Source organism: Ipomoea triloba, chromosome 8 (assembly GCF_003576645.1).
Source record: "Ipomoea triloba cultivar NCNSP0323 chromosome 8, ASM357664v1".
In the NCBI taxonomy this organism is placed as follows: Eukaryota; Viridiplantae; Streptophyta; class Magnoliopsida; order Solanales; family Convolvulaceae; genus Ipomoea; species Ipomoea triloba.
The window spans coordinates 7192863-7205088 of record NC_044923.1 but is presented as its reverse complement, the minus strand read 5'-3'; the positions used below and the strand labels follow the sequence as shown (position 1 = coordinate 7205088).

At 33.1% G+C, this 12226-nt stretch overlaps 1 protein-coding gene across 2 annotated transcripts in view; it reads left to right on the top strand.

Annotated features, from left to right (window-relative positions):
- Positions 1–561, top strand: part of LOC116026851 (bidirectional sugar transporter SWEET7-like) — a 3187-nt gene extending 2626 nt beyond the window's left edge. For both annotated transcript variants that reach the window (XM_031268273.1, XM_031268271.1), the window contains one exon: positions 292–561. In XM_031268273.1, coding sequence (XP_031124133.1) covers positions 292–459 — 168 coding nt within the window. In that variant the 3' untranslated portion in view covers positions 460–561. The remainder of the gene's footprint in view (positions 1–291) is intronic.
- The last annotated feature ends 11665 nt before the right edge of the window (positions 562–12226 follow it).

Below are 12226 nucleotides of genomic sequence, written 5' to 3'. Positions count from 1 at the left end.
ATATATATATATATATATATATATATATATATATATATATATATATATATATATATATATATATATATATATATATATATATATATTTTACATTAATTAGATAATAAATGTGTCCGCTAAAACATAAAATAACTTTAAAGGTACCTATGTTTCAATAATATAATAAATAAATTTTCGGTACTTAAAATAACTTCTCTAATTAAAAAAAATAGAAGAGAGAAAAAAGAAACCACATAATAACATGTATGCAGAGAATAATAAAAAATTTACCCCAAAAAAATGTCATTTCAGGCACCAAATGGTATAGGAGCTCTAGCCGGATTGGCACAATTAGTGTTGTACGCAAAATATTACAAATCTAACAAAAGCCTTGACGAGAATTCCCAGGTGGATATAGAAGTAGGCAAGAGTGAGTTTGGCTTAACTACCCACGCCAAGAAACCCAGCAGTGAGGCATGAAAGAAGATGTTTGATTGCACATTATAAGGTTAATATTTAAATAGGTGGTAGACCTTATTTTGTAATTTATTGAACTTTGTATTGTAAAAATTGCGGGCGTGGCCCCGTAATTTGGGCGGTTTTCTTCAACTGCGTCATCAAATTCACCTGTGTACTTAATTTGGTGCTTTATTCGCTTTATATTGTGCTTGGAATTTTATTGAGAATAATTACTCATGCTATTACTCCATTGATATTAAAAATTGGTTGTGTTTATTTGTATTACATAATTTCATAATATATACAAGATATACAGAGTTCTAATATAACATACTACAATACTACAAAGTTTGAATTGAAGATGTATTATATAATACCTTTAGTAATGTCCACATATATTTTATTCACAGCACTAATAACTACATATAATGAATAATTTTTATTACTTAATAAGAATGTTCTTTAATAAGCAATAGAACTTTCTTACTCTATATATATATATATATATATATATATATATATATATAATTTCAGGTGTGGCCGTGCTCTCCCGTGCGGTCGTGCGGTCACACACCACTCAATGTTACAAAATACACCACTCAATGTTAAGAAACACACCACAATGTTAAGAAACACACCCCTATGTGGTGTGTTTCTTAACATTGAGTGGTGTATTTCGTAACATTGAGTGGTGTGAACCGCACGGGAGAGCACGGCCACACCTGATCATGACTCTATATATATATATATATATATATATATGGGCGTGCTCAGGTGTGAACCATCGCCCAAGAAGGAAATGAGAACGCTTCGCAGCTGTCCACATGTCCAGATCAACGAATCATATGTAATTTTTTAAAAAAAAAACGACGCTGTCACATTTTCATAAATAACTCGAACTTTGGTGCAAGTAATTGTGTTATAAGTGCACCTAGTTTTACTTACACGTGCACATATTTTCACTTACAAGTACACCTATTTTTTCACTTACAAGTGCACCTATTTTTTTCACTTACAAGTGCGAGTAATTTACCTTGTTAACATTCATGCACTTAGTTGCAACCTAGGTGCACCTAATTATAACATTAGGTGCACTTAGTATTGATGCTCAGTGTACAATTTACTTGCACTTGTGCACCTATTTTCATTTACACTTGTGCATCTATTTTCACTTACAAGTGCAAGTAATTTACCTTGTTAACATTCATTCACCTAGGTGCACCTAGTTATAACGTTAGGTGCAACTACATCTGAACACGTGGCGCGCTGCGAAGCTTTAGTAATTTGAGTCGATGTAATTTGTTTACTTTTTCATTAGCATTTTAGTAAATACAATTATATTTCAAATCAAATAAATAAATAAAAATGGTGTGATATCTATATTAGTAGTACTTTACAATCACATTGAAGTAAGGAATCGCGTATGATGACTCTAGCTAGGGAATTACATATGACGAAAATTACATATGTTGTTAAAGCGTTGGCGTATTGAACTCAATTAATTATGAATGGCACCATTATGAATTGAAATTGACCAAACAAAACAAAAATGATAAGACAAAATCAACAATGATGACTCTTTAAAAAATATAAGAGAACCAAATCACCATTTACCAAAATTGTTATGTATATACACAAAATTTTTGGGCCATGCATTATACACTTTGTAGCCAATTTTACATGGAAAAACTCAAAATGGTCAACCAATTTCTCCTCCATTCCTTAAGCATTATTTAGGGTTGGATGTGGTCTTTTTTGGGGTGCCCAACTCTATGTCCCCCTGCTTCTCCATAGTGTCATTGAAATTGCAGTAGATTGCGTACAAAATTAATTGGGCCAGCCCAAGAAGTACTCCCACTCCATTAGTGATCTGAAATACAATGCCCACCATTTAATTTGATAATGTTTTCTCTTTTTAAAAAAGTTTATTGAATTATTGGTGAAAATAAAATTTAAAAAAATTTGCACGTAAATTTTTTGGTTAAACCACAAGGTGTTTTAAGCATATCCTAAATGTAAGAGATACTTTTAAGCACATATCATATCTAGACTAATCAGCAAATTATACCATGGACCAGGGTTTACCTTGCATTGTAGACCCTGGTCCAAAAATAACCATAAGATTTTGTATCTGTAGTTGATATATTATGTACCTGCAGTTGACAGTTCTTGTACATGTAGTTGTCATATTATGTGTCAGCAATTATCAAGTTATTTGTTTACATATACAGAAACTCTGTTACTTGTAAGTATAGAATGTGTTAACTGAAAGTACAAAATTTTTATATCAGGGTTCACAATTCAATATGAACCATAGGCCTAGTCCATGGTGTAACAATTGGACTAATTTTTTACCCATTCGCACTGGATCAACCCCTATTAAGGGGCAAAGTGTTAGCCATATTGGTTTTTTTCGTACAAGAGAGGATCAAACTCTCGACCTATCTTAAGGGATGAGTTTTAAAGCTATCCAATATTTTAAGTTGATTTTTAAAAAAAAATGATTTGATTTGAATTGTTTTATATTTTTGATAGAAAAAATTCTTTTTTTTTTTGTTTGACTATTGTAGCATTATTACATTTAGTATTATTCTTCTAATTTTGTCATGAGTTTATTACCGAAATGGTTCCTCGATTATTGCGAAATTACCAATTTGGTTTTGAATAATTTTTCGTGCCCAATTAAGTCCCTCGACTTTGAAATTTTTAACCAATTTGGTCCTCCGTTTATTTTACCGTTAAACATCCGTTAAATTGAGACCAAATTGGTGATTTTGTTATAATCAAGGGACCAAATTAGTAATTAATTTTTCACTGAAATGGTCCCTTGACTATAGCAAAATTACCAATTTAGTCTCGATTTAACAGATGTTTAACAGCAAAATAAACGAGGGACCAAATTGGTTAAAATTTTCAAAGTCGAGGGATTTAATTGGGCACGAAAAATTGTTGAGGACCAAATTGGTAATTTCGCAATAGTCAAGGGACCATTTCGGTAATAAACTCTTTTGTCATATTACATTATTAACTTTTATTTGTTTGCCACAATTATTTATTCATTTAAATTTTTGTTATTTCACTGTTCAATAAACAGAGTTAAAATGTAATTTCATCATTCAATTATAATAGTTTATATGAGAAAGAAAAATTACATAATATGATAACTGGTAAGAGGCTTGAATGATAAAATTATATGTTAGCTTTCTTTATTCTCTTTAATAATAATAGAAAATGATACTCCGTATATATTTTTCTTATGTAAAAAATGTTGCTTAGCTTGTTAATTAAATTAAATTATTATAATGTAACCTTTTTTTTTTTGGAAAAGTAATGTAACTTTTATTAAAAGATCATTTTTTTTTTACATAAAATTACTGTTTAGCGAGGAAAAAATTGATAGTTTTTTTTTTTTTTCCTGAGAATTTAACCGAATGTTCTTACGAAACCGCTTGCAAATTCAAGTCAAATTTGAATTTATAAATCAAGTATAAAAAAAAATATTAGATCAAATCTTAGAAATGTTTTAAAATTTTCTACTAAATTATAGACTTAAAAAAATTTAACTAAAATTATCACAGAGCACCAAAATTGAATTATTTTCACAAATACCCTATTTAAAATAATATATATACTCTTCTTTTTGAAAATATTTATATTAAAGAAAAACAAATCAAAATGGATGTAATTAGGAGACAGAACACTGACTTACCAGTATAAATGGATCAATTTTGAGGAGGCCGAAAATTGCCCATAAAAGAGCATTGACAAATGAACAGACGGAAAGAAACAATGGCATGTATTCCACACTCTTTGTGGTAATTACTAATTTCTGCACCCAACAAATAATAATAATAATAATAATAATAACAACAACAACAACAACAACAACAACAACAACAACAATAATAATAATAATAGAGAATTTATGCCCTCCATAATATGTCAATTATTAATATCACCCATGAATTATTAATAGTGTAAATATTGCCCATCAATTTTTAAACCATGGCATATAAAGCCCCTCCCCCAAGAAGTACTCCCACTCCATTAGTGATCTGAAATACAAGACCCACCATTTAATTTGACGCAAATTATGCTATGGACCCGGGTCCACCTTACAAGGTGGACCTGTCTATGTTCATAATTTTAGAACTGTATGTTCACAATTTTAGAACTCTATGTTCACATTATGGAAGGGGGTGGGTTCGAGCCTCAGTGGAGGCGATGCTGACTCTTTGTGTTTCAATAGGTTGAGAAAGTAGTTATGAACATATACTACATTGTAACAGAGTCAACAGTACTCAAAAAAATAGAGGAAAAAGACGTAGTTTTCGAATAAGGAAAATGTTGGGTAATCACATTAATACCACTAATAATTCAGGGGAGGGGCAATATATGCCATGTTTTAAAAATTGAGAGGCAACATTTACACCACTAATAATTCAGGGGTAACATTGATAATTGACATATTTGTGATAGGCATAAATTACAATTTTCCCAAGAGATAAATTAGCCTAAATTATTCATTGCTTACCCATTCAAATCAATAAGAGAAAACTAAAAACTATGGGACAATGCACTCGTTATACTGTGGACCATGGCCCACAATGCATTGTAGACCATAGATCATGGTTGATACTGCAATTGTGTCGAACGGATACTGCAGTTGTGTTGAAAGGAAATTTCAGTTGCGCGGAGCGGAGGCCGTTTCATCCATCTGAAAGTGTAGTTGTGTTGAACGGATGACTGACCTCTGTTCCGCGCAACTGCAGGTTCTTTTCAACACAAATGCAATATCAGTTCAACACAACTGCACTATCAGCCATGACTAGAGCCGTCAATGCGGGCTGGCGGGCCCCGCCCCGCCAGAGCCCGCCAAAGTCCGCCTTTGTGGCGGGGCGGGCTAAAAAGCCCGCCAAAAAGCGGGCCTAAGTAGGGGCAGCCCGCCCCGCCTTAAGCCCGCGGGCCTCGGCGGGGGCCCGCCAAATTTTAAAAGTTTTAAATTTAAATAAAAATTAATATAAAAATGTAGTAAGTGTATACTAAAATAATTTGGATAATTTAAACATATAGTAATGTATTTGTAATTTTTTAAACACAATAATAACTAATAAATAAGTGTTAATCCATAAGTTAATAACAAATCATTTATATAATTTACTAATGTTTTTAACTTGATTATATATATATATATATTAATTAGTGTATTAGTTTACAGTTTGCTATATATTATAATTATAGTCTTAGTTTACAGTTTATACTGCGTATATTATAATTAGTGTATTAATTTATAGATTGAAAACTGATATAATTATATAATTAGATAATTGGTTTATAAAATTCAATATAATTATATATTGAATTTTGATTTACAGTTTACATTGTAAACCAAAATTCAATTACTATTACATTAATTATATAAAAGGGTGTATATATATATTACACACACACTAATGTTAGTAATATAATCAAGATGAAAAGACATATTAAATGTTATAAATTTACTATTGTAGTATTTATTTATTTTAATAATTTTTTTATTATACATTTGGCGGGCCCCCGCCGGCCCGCCAAGCCCGCGGGTTAGGCGGTGGCGGGCTAAAAAGCCCGCCTTAAAACGTGCTCAAAAAATTAGAGCCCGCCCCGCCCTTTTGGCGGGGCGGGATGGACTAGCCCGGCAGGTTAAGCCCGTTTTGACGGCTCTAGCCATGACCATGGTCCACAGTATAATTTGCGGACAATGCAAGTATAATAAATGCGTAATAGGATAGGATAGGATGCAGTGTAAGAAGAAGTATTGAATTGAAGTAGTAACAAACCATGACTGCCAAAGGAGAAGCATACATCATGATGCCACCCACCACACAAATGCTGCCAATAATACTCGCTCGAAGTTTCAAAGTATGGGCAAAACTTATGTTGAGAGTATAGAGAGTGGCCAGGAAAACAACCTCGGCGAGGAACACGGAAACTATGAACAGCCTCTTCTTTTTGTCGGAGAAAATGAAGAAAATGATGGTGTAGAGTAGCTCAATGACGACGCCTGTGCCATTGATGGTCATCACAAGCATGCTGTGGGGTTGCACATTTGGCATCGCGTACAAGCACCAAAGCCCACAGTTGAAGAGAGTTGCTAGGTACGGTACTACTGTGAATTGCATCACTGATTTGTTCTTCCATATTTTCCAAAATGTTGGCCTATAAATGCATATATATATATATATATATATATGTTGGTCACTTGCATGGATCACAATTCGATTTGAATCAAACCTTAACCATAACCTAATAGATGATGGTTTAAGTACGTACTGCTTTACTATTTTGTTTTCTATGTTATATTTGAGTGTAGGTATATAAAATCTTTGAAGGGGATCGAACCATGGTCATAGCTAGCTACTTTATCATCTAGGGTAGATTTGGTGCTTTACTGTTCTGATTTCTATGCTATTTTTAGTGTGGGTATGTAAAATCTTTGAAAGGAGATCAAGCCATCTTCATAGCTAGCCACTTTATCATCTAGGTAGATTTGGTGCTTTGCTATTTTGTTTTCTATGCTATTTTGAGTGTGGGTATGTAAAATCTTTGAAAGGGATCGAACCATGGTCACAACTAGCAATTTTATCATCTAGGTAGAGATTTGGTGCTTTATTGCTTTGTTTTCTATGCTATTTTGAGTGTGGGTATGTAAAATCTTTGAAATGGAATCGAACCATGGTCACAACTAGCTACGTGAGCATCTAGGTAGATTTGGTGATTTACGATTTTGTGTTCTATGCTATTTTGAGTGTGGGGATGTAAAATCTTTGAAAGGGATCGAACCATGGTCACAACTAGCTACGTGAGCATCTAGGTAGATTTGGTGATTTACGATTTTGTGTTCTATGCTATTTTGAGTGTGGGGATGTAAAATCTTTGAAAGGGATCGAACCATGGTCACAACTAGCTACGTGAGCATCTAGGTAGATTTGGTGATTTACGATTTTGTGTTCTATGCTATTTTGAGTGTGGGGATGTAAAATCTTTGAAAGGGATCGAACCATGGTCACAACTAGCAATTTTATCATCTAGGTAGAGATTTGGTGCTTTACTATTTTGTTTTCTATGCTATTTTGAGTGTGGGTATGTAAAATCTTTGAAATGGAATCGAACCATGGTCACAACTAGCTACTTTATCATCTAGGTAGATTTGGTGATTTACTATTTTGTTTTCTATGCTATTTTGAGTGTGGATATGTAAAATCTTTGAAAGGGGATCGAACCATGGTCACAACTAGCTATTATCTAGGTAGATTTGGTGATTTACTATTTTGTTTTCTATGCTATTTTGAGTGTGTGTATGTAAAATCTTTGAAAGGGAATCGAATCATGGTCACAACTAGCCACTTTATCATCTAAGTAGATTTGGTGATTTACTATTTTGTTTTCAATGCTATTTTGAGCGTGGGTATATAAAATATATATGGAATATTTTGATCCGTATGTATAGACGGAGAAATATTATATTATACTATAAACAAATTAAAAACAAAAAGTCATACTATATCTTAAAACTTCAAGCAAACGGCACATATAATTGTGCTCAAATGCACATAACAATTTCCATTTTTAAAATTATGACACGAAACAAGTAATATAGCATCGTAGAGACTCTGTTATAAAACACACTTGATATGCATGATACTAAAAGTCTGGGAGATCAAAGTGGAACTTACACCGGTGCCAAAAACAAAATAAGTGCAGTGATATTCCCTGAAAGTCACCAAATAAATATGAAATTTAGAATGTAAAATAATTAATTAAAAACAAAATTACAAAAATTAAAATTTGGCAGAAATTATGTGTTGATTGCATGTGTGACAATAAAACAAGGCAAAAACTTGTGTGAGACCATCTTACGTGTTTCAATTCGTGAGACGGGTCGGATCTTTGATTAATGAGTTTAAAGATCTGACTCATTAATCAAAGATACGACCTGTCTTACGGATTGAGACCGGTGAGACGGTCTCACATAAGTGTTACCCAAATACTAATAATCTAATTTATAACAACTAACCCAAGATGCCGACTAACGATTGGGCAAATACTATAGAGATCATGATTATTTAAGAATTATTTGTAAATATACTAGATGATACAGAAAAATAAATTAGGAAAAAGAATACTAAAAATGTTTATTTAATTATTTATTTATTTTAAAAAATAAAAAAGAAGAAATATATATAGAGGTATGGAAAAGTATTATTATAGAGTAGAGTGATGATGTCCTACATGTATATATACAGTAAGAGAAAGATTAAAGAGATGATTGAGGAGGTACAGTCAAAAGAGTGGCGCTGAGAGAATAATGTGGCACAAAGGGACTTCTATTTTTACGTTTGTTTGTTTGACCGAAAAATATGAGGTGTTTCCTTGAATTTTGTTTGATTTTGATTTTACATTTTTCTTTTATTTCAATATCTTTTTTTTTTCTTAATATAAATATCAATATACTTTTCTTTTCTTTTTCTTTAAACCTTGCACCGGACCAAAGTCTTGAATGCCTAAGAAGGTTCCTTGCTAAATATTGAGCATGTTTGCATGAGTAGTATGAGATCGCTATCAATATGCTAGAAAGTATAGTGTTGGAAGTATGAGGTTGGTGGCTGTTTTTGCATGAAAAATATGAAGTTGTGTAAAAATATTATGCTAGCTTGTTTTTTGAGAACTATAAACGATGAACCTGTGAACTTATTATGTCTATATTGTAATATTATTAAACTTGTTTGGTGTAATTTATTTCATTGTCATTGTCAAGTGCTTTGTGTTTTCTTTCGTGTCTTGTAGAAAATTGTGGTGATTTTATACTTTGACAATAACCATCTATTGGAACAAGATTGTCATAAGTTGTATGAATGTAATGTATATTATATATATAAGAGCAAATTGTCATTTTGGTCCACTGACTATAGGGTCTCTTAATTTCAGTCCACGACTTTTAAAAGTGTTAATTGCATACCATGACTTTTCAATTTGTATCAATTTTGGTCACTCCGGCCAAATTGCCGGCCAAATTTCGCCGGAAAATTTTAAAAGTTAAAATAATGAGGGTATTTTAGTCATTTCACATTATTTTCTTCTTCTCCGGCGAATTCTTCTTCTTCTCCGGTGACTTCAACTTTGCCTCTCCGTTCCCCCCTCTTTCTTTCGTCCAAAGGCAGCCATAACAATGGAGACCTCCTTCGTCAACGTACCAAGCAACCATAGGTCTCGAACTGCACCATCCTCTCTTCGTATCTCTCCCGTCGGCGGCAAGCAACACGATGGTCAGTGCAACGGCAATAAGAATTCCGGCGGCAATGGCATGCCCATCTCCTACTCGCTCACCCTCCTCTCTCGACCCCAAAGCTGTGAACCTTCTCCTCCGGTGAAGCTCCGGCAATAGCATGGTGCTCGGCGATCGGCGACGTGAACAAGCTCCTCGTCTCCTTACTTCGGCGTACAGTAGCAACACCCTTGTTCTCCCCTGTTTTTTCGGCAAGCTGGTGACGGCAGTGGAAGCAGCAAGCGGCGATGGCGATCCTTCCTTCCTGTTCGGCGTATGTAAAGAGCATTCGTCGGCGGCGACGGCGGCGCGATGCAGAGCAACAATGGCGGAGAAGAAGAATAACCAAAATTAAAAAAAACCTAAGTTTGCATCGTCGGAGAAGAAGAAGTCACCGGAGAAGAAGAAGAATTCGCCGGAGAAGAAGAAAAAAATGTGAAATGACTAAAATACCCTCATTATTTTAACTTTTAAAATTTTCCGGCGAAATTTGGCCGGCAATTTGGCCGGAGTGACCAAAATTGATACAAATTGAAAAGTCATGGTATGCAATTAACACTTTTGAAAGTCGTGGACTGAAATTAAGAGGACCCCTATAGTGAGTGGACCAAAATGGCAATTTGCTCTATATATGATCTTTTCTAAGTTCTAAACTCATATTGAAGACCACATATTTATAATAATATTTATTACATTATTATAATAAAGTATATTGTGAAGATCGAGAAAAAGATAGTTTTTCTGCTGAGTTATGTGGGTGCGAGTGTTAATTTATTTTTCTGTATCATCTAATCACGAGAACAAGATTTCTGAGTTATGTGGGTGCAAGAAAAAGACCGAATCAAGCTTGGCGTCTACCCCTCTCCAACCACAAGAACAAGATTGTTGAGTGTGGAATCACTAACATCTCTCATACTTTGAGGGTAGGTAATAGCTACGCGGACTTCCTGGCTAATTTGGGCCAGGGTGAGGACTGGGGGACAACCATTCTTGGTACAGTGTCTAATGGTTTGGCGGGTCTCCTTCGCCAGGACGCTTGGGAGGTCGCCAGGCAATGTATAACTTAAGGCCTCTTGGAGGCCTCTGCCATACCAAAAAAAAAGTATGTATTTATAATAGTGTAATTTATAAATTATAATATTTTAATCTATAAATTACTATTACTTTTATTATCATTAATATTAATATTGTGTAGAGACATATTGATTTTTATACTCATTATTCTATACAATTTCAAATCAAATAAAGTAATGAAATTAATATTCCCAAATAATTTATTTTTTACTAACAAAATAATGGAATCAATCTTCCCAGTAATTTATCTTCTATCAAATTTAAATTTTATTTTTTCACAAATATTTTCGGTGAACCAAATGAATCGTAATAATCTAATTTATAACAATAACTAACGACAGATGCCGATTAATGTATGGGAAAGTTCTCTAGAGATCATGATTATTTAAGAACTAATTATAAATATATTATATACTAGATGATACAGAAAAATAAACTAAAAAAGAGAATACTAAAAATGTTTATTTATTTAGATATATTGACGGGATAATGGGATGAGCCACTCCACTTGACCCAGAGTATTCTTAGTCTAATTCGGAACAGTCAAAACAATTAATGAAGGGAAAATTGTAATTTTTGCCCCTCTATAATATGTCAATTATCAATGTCACCCCTGAATTATTAATGGTGTAAATTTTACTCCTCAATTTTAAAAACGTTACATATATTGCCCCTCCCGTAACGAAAGAGGGGCGATCTTCAATCCTAGCCCGTCTCATGCTGGTTCACGATACTTGTTAAAGTTTGTTGAAATTTTTGAAAATTTTAAAGCAATTGTCTACTTTATGAAGTTTGGAAAAAGTTAGAAATATGCAATTTTCCAGCCTACACGAACAATAAACCTATTAGAATCGTGGCAATTTGAAACCTATAAAAATAAACGCAATAACCAAAATGTGGAGAAAGATTATAAGAAACTTATAATAAAAATTTATGTGATTATTCCACAATGTGGCTTATATATGTCCAGAAACTAAATAAAAGCTCTAACAAGAAATAGAAAAATGCAAACCAATTAATATAATTATTCAAAAGAAAAAAAGCCTCATATTAGTTACATGAAAGCTTTCAAAACCTCATATTATATATAACTTTTTGTTGTAAGAAGTTTACTATGACTAAACTCTTTGAATATGGTTTAAAACTGAAACTACAAAATCAAGCTTCCATGAATAGGTAGCTAGCTAAGCTAGTCTCCATTTTCTCTCCAGCACAGCAGCTTGTAGAGACAATGGCGGATGATATATAACCTTGCTCTTTTACCTCTCAAGATCTTACCACTTCCCATCTTTTTCTCCGACGACTCCTCTCCTGCCGCAGATTGCCTCTCACTTTCATCCATTTCTTCGATCACAACTAACTGATCTGATATATATATATATATATATATATATATATATATATATATAT